At 51.4% G+C, this 16,564-nt stretch overlaps 1 protein-coding gene and 1 long non-coding RNA gene across 3 annotated transcripts in view; one reads left to right on the top strand and one right to left on the bottom strand.

The window, feature by feature from the left end:
* Positions 1-16,564, bottom strand: part of LOC144754161 (uncharacterized) — a 638,643-nt gene that overhangs the window by 339,708 nt on the left and 282,371 nt on the right. The window lies entirely within an intron of this gene.
* LOC144754153 (E3 ubiquitin-protein ligase TRIM39-like) overlaps positions 6,885-16,564 on the top strand; it is a 91,412-nt gene continuing 81,732 nt past the window's right edge. For both annotated transcript variants that reach the window (XM_078641734.1, XM_078641733.1), the window contains exon 1: positions 6,885-7,315. In XM_078641734.1, the coding sequence (XP_078497860.1) occupies positions 6,899-7,315 (417 nt within the window). In that variant the 5' untranslated portion in view covers positions 6,885-6,898. The remainder of the gene's footprint in view (positions 7,316-16,564) is intronic.

Raw genomic sequence — 16,564 nt, 5'->3', positions numbered from 1 at the left:
CTTGTGCGCCCCAGGCAGTGTCTGGTTTCTTTCAAACCTCCCTGCTACAATACACTATCTCCTGTCTGGAGGGCGGTGACACCCTCCTGTGACAGGAAACCCTTTGTCCAGGACCCCCTTGACTGGGTTTCGGTCAGCTCCAGGGGTCCAGACATTTGTCTGTGGCAGAGGCATCCATTTTGTGGATCTTAAGGCCTTTGGAGAAATCAACCGCATTAAAGTGAAGTAACATGTCTTACCCCTCTAGAGGGGTGGAATGCCATCCCCGTCGCCAGAACTGGCGAGGGGATGGTATTCCAAAGCGTATGACACCTTACACGACATGTTTTGATAAAGCCAAACCAGAGTTGCTAAATAACCGCGAGGATTATAAGGCACTTAATAGTATATGGTATGGCATTATCCTGAAACAGCTTAGGGATTTGTTCCCGACGGCTGCAGACAGGCTCAGCTCATGCTAGAGCTCCATCTCACATAAAAACCATGCACCCAGCCTCCAGGATTGGTGAGGCCTGTCTATAGGAGTGGCTCACAGGTTTACATGTGTCCAGATATAGGTTTAGACATAGGTATACTATATCTAAGCAAGGGGTGTGTACACCACCTTACCCCAGCTGAGTGATCAGCCAGTTGTGTCAATTTTAAGAACCAGCCAGGGGTGGCAAAAGATATGCTGCAGCCCCTGGTAGGCCTTAGTGGCTCCTGTGCCCTGTGCACCTATAGTGCATTCTACAGGGGCTGACAAGGAGTCCATTTCCAATTGGTATGTACCTAGGGTACATGGAATCCATTTTACAGAGAGAGCAGATGGCCTGGGGCCCTGATTAGCAGGGAACCAGGTCAACTAAGTCAAAAAACCAGCTAAACACAGGCAAAAAATCTGGGGTAACCATAGTCAGGTAGCCACCTTCCTACAACGACGACCTCTTTATTGAGTGCCCTCAAATCAATGCAGAGCCGGACTGACCCATCTTTCTTCCTCGCTGCCACGATGGGCGCCAACCATTCGGTCGCCTCCACAGGTTCGATGACCCCAGCCTTGCACAGTTTCTCCAATTCGGTTCTGACCTCCTCCTGAATGGCTATGGGGAGTCTTCTGACTTTTGCCACAACGGGTTTGGCATCTACCTTCAATTTTATTTTGTGACAGTAGTTTTTCAAACACCCAAGCTCTTCCCTAAACACCTCTTCAAATTCTTTAGTGATGCCAGACCCACATTCTTTTATCTCCTGTATCAAAATCTGGGGATTGCTGTTGGGATTGAGATACACTCCCAAACCCTTCTGTGCACGCCACCCCAAAATGTTGTCTCCTACAGTGGATACATATACTTTAGACACAGTAGACCTGTTTCTGTACTCAATTTTACTCAGAAAGTATCCTTTCATGGAGATGGGGCGCCCCGCATACCCTCCTGGCCTCAGGTCTAACCTCTTCAAAACTATCTTTCCTTTAGACACACGTGAGAACTCCTTGGCATTGATAATTGTTATTCTAGAACAGGAGTCAAACAATGCATCTAGGTCAACTTCTCCTACTTTTATGGTGTCTTTAGGACTATCGACTTGATCTTCTTCAACCTGTGCTGTAACTTCTGTACACAAGGGGTTTCTGGGACCTGGCGCCTTCAACTCTTGTACTTGCACAACGAACTCGTCGCACACCACATTCGTTCTGTCTCTACTCAGTCTACTGGCCCCCTGCCCACTCTTGCAAAATTGCTTGAAATGGCCCTTCTTACCACACTTGTTACATGTGAACCTGAGGGCGGGACACTCCTTGTCGTTGGCTAGGTGCCCTTGTTTCCCACACCTGTAGCAGGTACCTTTGTATGACCCTCCCGGTCTGCTTTCCTTCTGCTCCTTGCCCACTGCCTTCTGACCCTTAACTACAGACACAGTCTCGCATTCGGACACCACCTCACTGACACTGGTCTTGTCATCGTTCTTCTTCTCCCCTGCATCTTGCTTAATCTCCTTGACACACTGTAACATGTGCTCTACCTGCTTGGCTATGATGAGAACTTCTCTCAACGGCGGGTCATCTTTAAGCCAAAGTTCCTCACGCACTCGCTCTATCCTGCAGGTCAAGACAAACTGGTCCCTAATTCTCTCCTCGCTTGCTCCCCCAAACTTGCATGTAGCAGCTAACTTCCTCAACTCAGACACAAAATCTTCTATAGATTCCCCATCCTTTTGTGCCCTCTTACCAAAATGGTACCTCTCCATAATTGTGCTGGTCTTGGGGAGGTAGTGCAAATCTAACTTCTTTAGACTAACTTCAAATTCATTCAGACCCCTTGCCTCCTGTGCCCCCAATTCCGGGAGATGGTCTAGGACTTCCTCTCCCTCTGCGCCCAAGTAATAGGCCAGTAATGCAACCTTTCTTTCTAGACCTAAGTTGGGCCCACACACAGTAGCGTAATTTAAGAACACTTTTTTCCATTTCTTCCACAGGATGGTGGGGTCACCTGGGTTGGTCAGGAAGAAGGGTGGAGGGGTCACACTTTGCATGCTTAGTTCACAATGGACAGAGAGAAACTCTAACCTTCAAACACGCACCTACCCTCCGTGTAACAAGCTGCAGTGAGAACCTGAAATCTGAGCCAAATAAGTGTGACTTGAAAGAACAAGGATCGAACTACCAGTGAAAACACTTAAAAGGAAAAGAATGCCTAACCACCCCTGCGCAGCTCTCACTTGCTAAAACATACACGCAGAAAGATAAAACCTGCCCCTCAAAAATTCAATACTTTGTTCTCAAAGTTTAAAGTTAGTGATGCTTTCTTGGTGCAGTATGTCAGGACAGTACTCCAATCAAAGTGATCTCACTGCTGTGCTCTCAATAGTGCCACCACCAGATGTTTTTCCACATTCCACGCCGCGCTGTCAGTTGAACACACAGTTATTCAGGCCCGAGGCTAGATTATTCTGACAAAGAAACACAGCCCCGCTGCGCTCGTAGGCTCCTTACTCCTTCCACGTCGCGCTCTCAGAGGCCTCTGGGCGTTCCACTGACGTTCTTTACAACAGCTTAAACGCCTCTGACTACCTCGCAGCGCTGGCAAGTTCACGTCTAACAACAGCCCAAAACGCTTTGCTTCATCATACAATGCGGTAGGAGAGCACTTCAGCTCCTCTAATTTTCACCTCTTGCGCTGCCCTGTGTGCACTTTCCTCATCTGGGTGCCAATTGCCACGCGCCACTATCGCAGGGGCTCTGAGCAGTGTAGCAGGGAGGATTCACCAAGGGAGGCCGGGCTTCAAACGCCTCTGTGGCGACAACACACAGCGCTGCCCTGCTGCTGATAAGTGGAGTGCGCGTTGAAAGTCTTAACAGAAGGGCTGGGAACTATGCGCCTGGCTCCCGCTTAAAGTCACTACTCCGGTGGCGCTATAATTGCCCGCAGGCAGGGTCCGACAAGAACTGGAAGGGTACCTCACCTTGTCGGCTTCAACGTCAAGGCTCGACACACACGACGTGGGCGGAAGGTCTGGGGTGAGCGCGCTGGGACACAAACAGCCGTACCTCACCTCCAGAGTGTAAGACAGGAGAAGACTTTGCTCGTTAGTCCCTAGGCACCTATGATTCCTCTGCCTTCCTTCGAGTGGACGACACGTCCCTTAGTTTAGCTGCTCCTCACGTCGGTCAGCCCCTCACGTTACAGTCAGTTTCAAAACGACTCGTTTCCTCCCCAGTCGGCTGGCTGTGTTAACTCGAGTCAGCTGCTGCTGTTCCGATTATCTTCCGCCGGCCGTATTCTTCTTTGCGTGTTGAGGTCACAGGCTTTTAACCCTCGTCGCCAGTGTAGAATCCACCACAAAGGACGACCAAAACTCAGGGTGGTGAATAGTGAAGAACCATTTATTTAAAGTACAAACTCCCGTGACCTCAGCCACAGCCTGTCGAACTGCTGTTGCCTCAGAGTGTCCCCGGCGCTCGCCTCGGAACGCTGGTCGCGGTGACATTCTAAGTGATGTCACCGCGAGCAGCACCATCACACGCAGAGCCGCCGGGGGAGGCAGAAGAGGGAGATACCACAGGGGGGCTTCGAGAACTAATCATCGCTCCCGCTGGATCTCGTTCACAAGGTTAGTGCACCTTTGGGGTCCGTGACAGCAGGGCTCTGGGGATGCATCTTCTTTCGTTCCCCCAACAAGAGTCTCCCTCTCCTGCAAGGCTGCCTCCTTTATTTCCTAAATTGTCTTTCAAGTCTTTGATGTAGGCCGGGAGTTCCCTCCCCAGATCCGGGGGGAGGATGTCCCCTCTGATGGGACACTCCACCTTGTGTAGCAGGAAGGCAGGGTCATCAGCCGCCAAGCAGGAAGCGGCGTCGGTATTGTGGGGGACAGGACGCAGCCCTGAAACAACTCCTCCCCCGAATCTAAAAGGCAGACAGTTGACACCAGATGTTGGAGTTTCCCCAGGCCCTGTCACGACCTCCAGACGGGGAATACACATCCCGGTAGTATCATCCAGTACGGGTGTATGAGGAAACAGTCGCTGCCCAGAAGTCCTATTTCCAGACTTAGAAGGAAGAGAACACACTTCCTAAAGAGGGTATTAATTAATTCGGATTTTAGGGATGCTAGCCTCGTATTGTTACCAGGTTCCCTGGGTCAGATAAATAATCAGGGTAACGAGCAAAAGCTACTAAAATGCAGATGGCAGGAAGGTATTACGAGATCCTGTCACCAACACCAAGGCAGGACCTACCTTCTACTAACAATGCACCCTGCCCAAGGGCCGACCATAGTTTTAATTTAATTTTAATTTTTAATTTAATTTAAAGGAGCTTCTAAAGCGCCTGGTGACGCCTCCCGGCGTGTCCCCGCGCTGTGGAGAGAGTGAGTATGTGGAAAAAAAGAGAACCTATCACAGATTAAAAAGGCAAGTGCCTGGTAGGTAGAAAAAGGGAACCCAATAGGTTTGAAAAAGGGTAAAGGTGTCGCAAAGTTCAGGGGTTAGCCTTGGAAGGAGGGCCAGGTCCAACAGTGTTACTTGCCGAAAAAGCGCTTTGACGCCTCGTCAGAGGTAGTAGGCGGTATATAAATGGAGTTAAAATACAATGAGCACCAGGAAGTGCCAACGAGAACCAACAACGAATACAAGCAAGGACACGCAATACCAAGAAGCATAAAGCAACAACGAGCCACGAGGAACGACAACAAGAGACAGCAACAAGTGATGATGTGATGTGATAAGTGACAAACATTTGAAATTGAAAAGTAGCAACAAATGGCAACAACCACTGACCAGAGAAAAAGAAAAACAAGCATTTGCAATGCAATAGGTCTCGCATTTACACAGGTTTAAGCTATTGGCATTGTCAATGACAAAGCCTACTATTTTTGTTTTTTAAAACATAAATAAAAAGTTTTCTCAATTACCATGCCAATAGCTTAAAATCGCGTAAATGCGAGACCTATTGCATTGCAAATGCTTATTTTATTTATTTATTTTATGCGTTTTTATATAGCACGGACTTTACCCGAATGTGTCAGAGCGCTTCACTATAGGAACAGTAATGATACATGAGGAGAAAATTACAAGTGAACAAATTACAAAAGCAAACGTTAAGTTACAACATGCAAAAGTGACAATTGTGAGCAAACAAAATACAAGAGGTAGCAAAGTCGGTACATTACAGGAGGAAAAAGTGACGTGTGCAATTAAGTTACAAAAGCGTACAAAGTACAAATAGCGATATAATGCTGCAATAAATGGCAGACACTCAAACACAAGAACAAATGTTACGTAGGCAATGGTGGCACTTGTGCAAGCAAAATGTAAGAGGTAGCAAACTGTGTTACAAGAGAAAAGTGGCGTGTGCTTGTCTGATGAAAGTTGTAGTGAGGAGTTTAACTGCACTAATGACATACAACCCTCTGCTCAGACAATGATTGTGTTTGATAAAAGTGCACGATATTGAAATAATGCGGTCAGATTTTTGTTACGCCGCATAATTTGCCTCATCTCGAGTATAATTTACTCAACCCTGCGGCAGAAATTGTTCCTCCGATGGCGCGTGATGCCAGTGACCTGATTATGAATTAACATAGGGGAAGGATTGAGAAAGCAGTTATATTTCAGCCTTTGGAACATTAAGTAAAACAGCAAATGCAGGAAGAAATGGTTTAATAATTATTTTCCAGATGTCAGTACAGTTCAAAAACAATTATAACAAACAGACGTAGACATTATTGCCACGTTCAGAACCACACAGATGATTTTAGAGAAATCCATATTTAGGAGACCGCTCCTGGCACTTACAGAATCTGAGAATAAAACAAAAATGCTGGTATTTTAGCTGAAAAAGGAGGGAAACCTCGAGTCAGAGCAGAGGCAGCAGAGGAGTCAGATCACTGCTCTGTGACTGTAACATGAACCCGGAAGTCCCGGCGCAGCCAGAGAGGGTCAGACGCACAGACACACCCACTGCACACAGAAAGGGACAGACGCACAGACACACCCACTGCCCACAGAGAGGGTCAGACGCACAGACACACCCACTGCACACAGAGAGGGACAGACGCACAGACACACCCACTGCACACAGAGAGGGGCAGACGCACAGACACACCCACTGCACACAGAGAGGGTCAGACGCACAGACACACCCACTGCCCACAGAAAGGGACAGACGCACAGACACACCCACTGCACACAGAGAGGGGCGGACGCACAGACACACCCACTGCACACAGAGAGGGTCAGACGCACAGACACACCCACTGCCCACAGAAAGGGACAGACGCACAGACACACCCACTGCCCACAGAGAGGGTCAGACGCACAGACACACCCACTGCACACAGAGAGGGACAGACGCACAGACACACCCACTTCAAAAAGAGAGAAACTGAAACTTACCTTCACTTCCTGCGTTTCTGCATCATGGCGGCAGCAGCTCAGCTCGGGAACCTCAAGGAAGAGGCCACTTGTTCCATCTGTTTAGATTATTTTAAGGATCCAGTGATTCTTATTGATTGTGGACACAACTTCTGCCGCTCCTGCATCACCCAGAGCTGGGAGGGAAGAGATGGAAACTTCCCCTGTCCACAGTGCAGGGAAATATCATCTGGGAAAAGCCTCCGATCCAACAGACAACTGGGGAACGTGGTGGAAATGTTAAAACAGCTTCATCTGCCCCCAGTGATGCCCCAGGGGGAGAATCTGTGCGAGAAACATAACCAGGCACAGCTGCTGTTCTGTGCAGAGGATCAGAGGATGATATGCTGGGTCTGCCGGGAGTCCAAGGAGCATAAAACTCACTCAGCAAGTCCTATAGAGGAGGCTGCAGAGGAGCACAAGGTACGTCTGTGGATGTTCAGGGATCACAAAGTCGCTTGGTGAGCCTCCAAGGGGCAGCCGGAGAGTACAAGCTGTGTGTGAGAGTGTCCAGAGATCACGAGTCACTCTTTTTATACAGTGGCCTGAAGGCTCCATGTCACTGGGACGACACATTTCCATTCCTTGATTTTGCTTTTTACATATCATTTTCATCTGGTGTGTTGAAGCAATAGGGTCCAGTAAAGTGAACCACAACTACAACTCCCAGAATGCACTGATATGTTAAATCAAAAGCCCTGAAATGGAAAAAGTTGTGTCCCGGTGGCATGAAGTCATCTGGTCACCCTACCTGTGTATGCCTTTGAGGAGGCTGCAGAAGAGAACAGGGTGTGTCTGTGGATATTCAGGGAATCAAAAGGCACCCGAGAGTCCATAGAGGAGGCTGCTGAAGAGCACAGGTTGTGTGTGTGGATGTTTATGGATCATAATGCACCCGTGGGCCCCAAAGAGAAGTCTGTGCAAGGAGTGTATGTGGGTGTTCACGATTCACAAGTGAAGACACTGTAAGTTCCAAGCAAGCATTTGCAATGCAATAGGTCTCGCATTAGGAACGTTTGAGCTATTGGTATTGTAAATGACACATTTTTTATTTATGTGTTGGTTTTGAAAATAGCGAAATTAATAGCTTTGTCATTTACAATGCCAATCGTTTTAACTTTCGTAAATGTGAAACCTGTAGCATTTGTAATGAAATTTGTGTTGTATTTACGTGACTTAGATGTATTGATATTACAAATAACAATGGCTTTTATTTTTTTAAAATAATTAATAGTTAAATAAAAGCTATTGTAATTTATAATGGCAATAGCTTGAACTTTTGTAAGTAACTTTTGTGAAGATTATGTTTAGTGTATTTTATTTTGACGAAAATCCAAGAACAGAAGTGAAATAATAACATCTTATTGTGACATTTGTAATAAAGCTTCAAACATTGAGAGAACATATTTGAACCAGTTGTTGTTGAATGGTTGCACAGATTGATGCTGGGGTGGTGCTGAGTGATGTTGTGGTGGCGACAAGTGATGCTGTGGCATTCAATGATCCTGTGGTAGCGCATAGTGATGTTGTGGTGCCCCTGAGTGATGCTGTGGTGGTGCGATAGAGTTAGTGTGATAGATAGAGGGAGGGAGGGAGGGCGATGGACAGAGGGAGGGCGATAGATAGAGGGAGGGCGATAGACAGAGGGAGGGAGGGCGATAGATAGATAGAGGGAGGGAGGGCGATAGATAGAGGGAGGGCGATAGAGGGAGGGCGATCGATAGATAGATAGATAGAGTGAGGGCGATAGATAGAGCGAGGGCAATAGATGGAGCGAGGGCGATGGAGCGAGGGCGATGGAGCGAGGGCGATGGAGCGAGGGCGATGGAGTGAGGGCGATGGAGTGAGGGCGATGGAGTGAGGGCGATGGAGTGAGGGCGATGGAGTGAGGGCGATGGAGTGAGGGCGATGGAGTGAGGGCGATGGAGTGAGGGCGATGGAGTGAGGGCGATGGAGTGAGGGCGATGGAGTGAGGGCGATGGAGTGAGGGCGATGGAGTGAGGGCGATGGAGTGAGGGCGATGGAGTGAGGGCGATGGAGTGAGGGCGATAGAGTGAGGGCGATAGAGTGAGGGCGATAGAGTGAGGGCGATAGAGTGAGGGCGATAGTGTGGAGGCGATAGTGTGGAGGCGATAGTGTGGAGGCGATAGTGTGGAGGCGATAGTGTGGAGGCGATAGTGTGGAGGCGATAGAGTGAGGGCGAAGGATAGAGTGAGGGCGAAGGATAGAGTGAGGGCGAAGGATAGAGTGAGGGCGAAGGATAGAGTGAGGGCGATAGATGGATAGAGTGAGGGCGATAGATGGATAGGGTGAGGGCGATAGATAGAGTGAGGGCAATAGATAGAGTGAGGGCGATAGAGTGAGGGCGATAGAGTGAGGGCGATAGAGTGAGGGCGATAGAGTGAGGGCGATAGAGTGAGGGCGATAGATGGATAGAGTGAGGGCGATGGATGGATAGAGTGAGGGCGATGGATGGATAGAGTGAGGGCGATGGATGGATAGAGTGAGGGCGATGGATGGATAGAGTGAGGGCGATAGATGGATAGAGTGAGGGCGATAGATGGATAGAGTGAGGGCGATAGATGGATAGAGTGAGGGCGATAGATGGATAGAGTGAGGGCGATAGATGGATAGAGTGAGGGCGATAGATGGATAGAGTGAGGGCGATAGATGGATAGAGTGAGGGCGATAGATGGATAGGGTGAGGGCGATAGATGGATAGGGTGAGGGCGATAGATGGATAGGGTGAGGGCGATAGATCGATAGATAGTGAGGGCGATGGATAGAGTGAGGGCGATGGATAGAGTTAGGGCGATGGATGGATAGAGTGAGGGCGATGGATGGATAGAGTGAGGGCGATGGATGGATAGAGTGAGGGCGATGGATGGATAGAGTGAGGGCGATGGATGGATAGAGTGAGGGCGATGGATGGATAGAGTGAGGGCGATGGATGGATAGAGTGAGGGCGATGGATGGATAGAGTGAGGGCGATGGATGGATAGAGTGAGGGCGATAGATGGATAGGGTGAGGGCGATAGATGGATAGGGTGAGGGCGATAGATGGATAGGGTGAGGGCGATAGATGGATAGGGTGAGGGCGATAGATGGATATGGTGAGGGCGATAGATGGATAGGCTGACGGCGATAGATGGATAGGCTGACGGCGATAGATGGATAGACAGAGGGCGATAGATGGATAGGGTGAGGGCGATAGATGGATAGTGTGAGGGCGATAGATAGAGTGAGGGCGATAGAGTGAGGGCGATAGAGTGAGGGCGATAGAGTGAGGGCGATAGAGTGAGGGCGATAGAGTGAGGGCGATAGAGTGAGGGCGATAGATAGTGTGATGATAGATAGTGTGATGACGATAGTGTGAGGGCGATAGATAGAGGGCGTTAGAGTGAGGGCAATAGATAGAGTGAGGGCGATAGATAGAGTGATAGAGTGAGGGCGATAGAGTGATAGATAGGGTGAGGGCGATAGATGGATAGGGTGAGGGCGATAGATGGATAGGGTGAGGGCGATAGATGGATAGAGTGAGGGCGATAGATGGATAGGGTGAGGGCGATAGATGGATAGGGTGAGGGCGATAGATGGATAGAGTGAGGGCGATAGATGGATAGAGTGAGGGCGATAGATGGATAGAGTGAGGGCGATAGATGGATAGAGTGAGGGCGATAGATGGATGGAGAGAGGGCGATGGATGGATGGAGTGAGGGCGATGGATAGGGTGAGGGCGATAGATGGATAGGATGAGGGCGATAGATGAATAGATAGAGTGAGGGCGATAGAGTGAGGGCGATAGATGGATAGATAGAGGGCGATAGATGGATATAGTGAGGGCGACAGATAGAGTGAGGGCGATAGATAGAGTGAGGTGGTGTGGTGGTGGACGTGGTGGTGGTGGACGTGGTGGTGGTGGGCGTGGCGATGGTGGACGTGGTGGTGGTGGGTGTGGTGGTGGTGGTGGTGGTAGTGGTGGTGGGTGTGGTGGTGGTAATGGGTGTGGTGGTGGACGTGATGGTGGTGGGTGTGGTGGTGGTGGACGTGGACGTGGTGGTCATGGTGGTGGTGGACGTAGTGGTGGTGGATGTGGTGGTGGAAGTGGTGGTGGTGGTCGTGGACGTGTTGGTGGTGGTTGTGGTGGTGGACATGGTGGTGGTGGTGGGTGGTGGACGTGGTGGTGGTGGGTGGTGGTGGTGGAGGTGGGTGTGGTGGTGGTGGAGGTGGACATGGTGGTGGTGGACATGGTGGTGGTGGACGTGGTGGTGGTGGACGTGGTGGTGGTGGTGGACATGGTGGTGGTGGACATGGTAGTGGTGGTGGATGTGGTGGTGGATGTGGACGTGTTGGTGGTGGATGTGGTAGTGCTGGTGGTGGATGTGGTGGTAGTGGTGGTGGACATGGTGGTGGTGGTGGAGGTGGGTGTGGTGGTGGTGGAGGTGGACATGGTGGTGGTGGACGTAGTGGTGGTGGATGTAGTTGTGGTGGATGTGGTGCATGTGGTGGTGGTGGAGGTGGTGGTGGTGGACGTGGTGGTGGTGGACGTGGTGGTGGTGGACATGGTGGTTGTGGATGCTGTGGTGGTGGATGTGGTGGTGGTGGACGTAGTGGTGGTGGATAGAGAGAGGCCGACAGATAGATAGAGTGAAGTGGCCTGGTGGTGGACATGGTGGTGGACGTGGTGGTGGTGGACGTGGTGGTGATGGACGTGGTGGTGGTGGGCGTGGCGATGGTGGACGTGGTGGTGGATGTAGTGGTAGTGGGTGGCGATGGTGGACGTGGTGGTGGATGTAGTGGTAGTGGTAGTGGCGGTGGACGTGGTGGTGGTAATGGGTGTGGCGGTGGACGTGGTGGTTGTGGGTGTGGGTGTGGTGGTGGTGGACGTGGCGGTCGTGGTGGACATGGTGGTGGTGGACGTAGTGGTGGTGGACATGGTGGTGGTGGACGTAGTGGTGGTGGTCATGGACGTGTTGGTGGTGGTTGTGGTGGTGGACATGGTAGTGGTGGTGGGTGGTGGACGTGATGGTGGTGGAGGTGGGTGTGGTGGTGGTGGAGGTGGACGTGGTGGTGGTGGACGTGGTGGTGGTGGACATGGTGGTGGTGGTGGTGGTGGACATGGTAGTGGTGGTGGATGTGGTGGTGGTGGATGTGGACGTGAGGTACTGGGTTTTTCGGAACCGGTACTGATCCGGTAACCCAGTGGTGCCAGGGGCAGCACCCACAGACCTCGAGTCCTTTCCTGATTCAGACCACAGAAACTCAGAGTCTTCTAGGTGATAGAGTGAGGGCGATAGAGTGATAGATAGGGTGAGGGCGATAGATGGATAGGGTGAGGGCGATAGATGGATAGGGTGAGGGCGATAGATGGATAGAGTGAGGGCGATAGATGGATAGGGTGAGGGCGATAGATGGATAGGGTGAGGGCGATAGATGGATAGAGTGAGGGCGATAGATGGATAGAGTGAGGGCGATAGATGGATAGAGTGAGGGCGATAGATGGATAGAGTGAGGGCGATAGATGGATGGAGTGAGGGCGATGGATGGAGTGAGGGCGATGGATAGGGTGAGGGCGATAGATGGATAGGGTGAGGGCGATAGATGAATAGATAGAGTGAGGGCGATAGAGTGAGGGCGATAGATGGATAGATAGAGGGCGATAGATGGATATAGTGAGGGCGACAGATAGAGTGAGGGCGATAGATAGAGTGAGGTGGTGTGGTGGTGGACATGGTGGTGGACGTGGTGGTGGTGGACGTGGTGGTGGTGGGCGTGGCGATGGTGGACGTGGTGGTGGTGGGTGTGGTGGTGGTGGTGGTGGTAGTGGTGGTGGGTGTGGTGGTGGTAATGGGTGTGGTGGTGGACGTGATGGTGGTGGGTGTGGTGGTGGTGGACGTGGACGTGGTGGTCATGGTGGTGGTGGACGTAGTGGTGGTGGATGTGGTGGTGGAAGTGGTGGTGGTGGTCGTGGACGTGTTGGTGGTGGTTGTGGTGGTGGACATGGTGGTGGTGGTGGGTGGTGGACGTGGTGGTGGTGGGTGGTGGTGGTGGAGGTGGGTGTGGTGGTGGTGGAGGTGGACATGGTGGTGGTGGACATGGTGGTGGTAATGGGTGTGGCGGTGGACGTGGTGGTGGTGGGTGGTGGTGGTGGAGGTGGGTGTGGTGGTGGTGGTGGTGGACGTAGTGGTGGTGGACATGGTGGTGGTGGACGTAGTGGTGGTGGTCATGGACGTGTTGGTGGTGGTTGTGGTGGTGGACATGGTAGTGGTGGTGGGTGGTGGACGTGATGGTGGTGGACGTGGTGGTGGTGGACGTGGTGGTGGTGGACATGGTGGTGGTGGACATGGTAGTGGTGGTGGATGTGGTGGTGGATGTGGACGTGTTGGTGGTGGATGTGGTAGTGCTGGTGGTGGATGTGGTGGTAGTGGTGGTGGACATGATGGTGGTGGTGGTGGTGGAGGTGGGTGTGGTGGTGGTGGAGGTGGACATGGTGGTGGTGGACGTAGTGGTGGTGGATGTAGTTGTGGTGGATGTGGTGCATGTGGTGGTGGTGGAGGTGGTGGTGGTGGACGTGGTGGTGGTGGACGTGGTGGTGGTGGACATGGTGGTGGTGGATGCTGTGGTGGTGGATGTGGTGGTGGTGGACGTAGTGGTGGTGGATAGAGAGAGGCCGACAGATAGATAGAGTGAAGTGGCCTGGTGGTGGACATGGTGGTGGACGTGGTGGTGGTGGACGTGGTGGTGATGGACGTGGTGGTGGTGGGCGTGGCGATGGTGGACGTGGTGGTGGATGTAGTGGTAGTGGGTGGCGATGGTGGACGTGGTGGTGGATGTAGTGGTAGTGGTAGTGGCGGTGGACGTGGTGGTGGTAATGGGTGTGGCGGTGGACGTGGTGGTTGTGGGTGTGGGTGTGGTGGTGGTGGACGTGGCGGTCGTGGTGGACATGGTGGTGGTGGACGTAGTGGTGGTGGACATGGTGGTGGTGGACGTAGTGGTGGTGGTCATGGACGTGTTGGTGGTGGTTGTGGTGGTGGACATGGTAGTGGTGGTGGGTGGTGGACGTGATGGTGGTGGACGTGGTGGTGGTGGACGTGGTGGTGGTGGACATGGTGGTGGTGGACATGGTAGTGGTGGTGGATGTGGTGGTGGATGTGGACGTGTTGGTGGTGGATGTGGTAGTGCTGGTGGTGGATGTGGTGGTAGTGGTGGTGGACATGGTGGTGGTGGTGGAGGTGGGTGTGGTGGTGGTGGAGGTGGACATGGTGGTGGTGGACGTAGTGGTGGTGGATGTAGTTGTGGTGGATGTGGTGCATGTGGTGGTGGTGGAGGTGGTGGTGGTGGACGTGGTGGTGGTGGACGTGGTGGTGGTGGACATGGTGGTGGTGGATGCTGTGGTGGTGGATGTGGTGGTGGTGGACGTAGTGGTGGTGGATAGAGAGAGGCCGACAGATAGATAGAGTGAAGTGGCCTGGTGGTGGACATGGTGGTGGACGTGGTGGTGGTGGACGTGGTGGTGGTGGACGTGGTGGTGATGGACGTGGTGGTGGTGGGCGTGGCGATGGTGGACGTGGTGGTGGATGTAGTGGTAGTGGGTGGCGATGGTGGACGTGGTGGTGGATGTAGTGGTAGTGGTAGTGGCGGTGGACGTGGTGGTTGTGGGTGTGGGTGTGGTGGTGGTGGACGTGGCGGTCGTGGTGGACATGGTGGTGGTGGACGTAGTGGTGGTGGACATGGTGGTGGTGGACGTAGTGGTGGTGGTCATGGACGTGTTGGTGGTGGTTGTGGTGGTGGACATGGTAGTGGTGGTGGGTGGTGGACGTGATGGTGGTGGAGGTGGGTGTGGTGGTGGTGGTGGAGGTGGACGTGGTGGTGGTGGACGTGGTGGTGGTGGACATGGTGGTGGTGGTGGTGGTGGACATGGTAGTGGTGGTGGATGTGGTGGTGGTGGATGTGGACGTGAGGTACTGGGTTTTTCGGAACCGGTACTGATCCGGTAACCCAGTGGTGCCAGGGGCAGCACCCACAGACCTCGAGTCCTTTCCTGATTCAGACCACAGAAACTCAGAGTCTTCTAGGTGAAGTCAAAGATCGAATTTATTGGCTGCCAAGTAACAGGTCCTAGAAGTACAACAACACGGGATGTAGGTTCTCAGGAGACTGCTCAAATTCACGAAGTCAGGCTTCTCTTCTTATACATAATATTAAGCTCCAGGCAAACATTCCTAAATTTACAGTATACTATTCACATATCTCTAGCACAAAGAAAGAAGCAGAGTTATGATGACAAGCTCACATTTCGGTTGTCCAGCCCACAAATAAATTACCCGGCAAAGTCCGACATTTCCATCAGATACTGGGGTACCCCCAATAAAACGAGCACTCTCCCCATCATAAAACAAGCAAGAGAAAAGAGCGGCACCAGGTGTGGGCAAGATTCGGCAGGGTGTGTGTGCGATGAAAAGGGTTTATGACCTGTTATGCCTTGATGCTATCTCATTCGGCCACTGGGAAAAGAACTGACCGAACAGGTTCGGCCTGGGGCAATGGTTCCAACTTGCCTAGGTCACAGGAAAGTCAATCAAGGAGTACGTGTCCTTTTGATATCGAATTGAGCCTATGTGAAGGGCAACACACAAAATGGCTGCCGCATACAAAATGGAAGCCAAGGGTTCAGGGTGCAAATGACGATTTCGAGGTGAAATCGTCACTCGAATGCGACGAAAATGCTTGTACTTAATGTACTCGTCATTCTCGGTCTTTTGACACCAAATTCGTCATGTTTCGACAAAGTTTTTATTCTCGAGTTCAGAATTGTTACACGAGTCCAGAGTTTTCAGTACTACAAACCCTCCTTTTGCCCTCACATAGGCAATTTAACCTAATCTCATGCTAATCTGAGTCCAGGTCGATATTCCTAAAGTCATTGAGATGTTGCTGTAACATCATCCTAGTACTTAGCTCGTCTCTTGATACAGGTTTCCTTACACATGATGTGACACAGAGGCCACATATTGCAGGAGCACACTGCACACACAGACAGAACAGGAAAAGAATGGCTAAGACCATCCCAATGACCATCCGAATTTTCCATCCCCAGCCGGATATCAGTTCCCAGAACCATCCCATTAATGACCAATCTCCTTTATCCACATGAATAGATTCGGAAATTTTATGCAGTTTGGAGATGGCCTGGTACACTGTCGGAGCGTTATCTGGAATGAAAACGCAGCAGCTCGATTGGATCAATCTACATACTCCATCCCGGTCTGCAAGTATGACATCTAATGCGACCCTGTTCTGAAGGGTCATAAGACGATCCGACTGGAGCTCAGCAGTCGGGTTACTAAGGGCACCAGCAGTTTCAATTACAGTGGATTCAACCACCCTTGTCAATTGCCTTATGTTCCTGCTGTTAACCATTGGTCCCCAGAACGGCAGAAAACCCTTTGCAAAGTCCCCAAACTCTTGACCTGCAGTGTCTTCTTTACTCAAGACACCTCTAACTACCCTTGTCATGTGGTAATCCGCAGCTGCTGTGTAGGTGGGAGGCAACAGGAACGAAACAAAACATGTGCCCGCAAAGTCAGGGGGCAACCATGTATAGGCTCTATCATAGCAGATGAAATAAGTACCCTTAGCTGCTAAAAACGCAGGGGAAGTCTGAGACCCAAA

Source organism: Lissotriton helveticus, chromosome 5_1 (genome assembly GCF_964261635.1).
Source record: "Lissotriton helveticus chromosome 5_1, aLisHel1.1, whole genome shotgun sequence".
Taxonomy (NCBI): Eukaryota; Metazoa; Chordata; class Amphibia; order Caudata; family Salamandridae; genus Lissotriton; species Lissotriton helveticus.
Note: the sequence above shows the minus strand (reverse complement) of the source record. Positions and strands in the feature narration are given on the sequence as shown.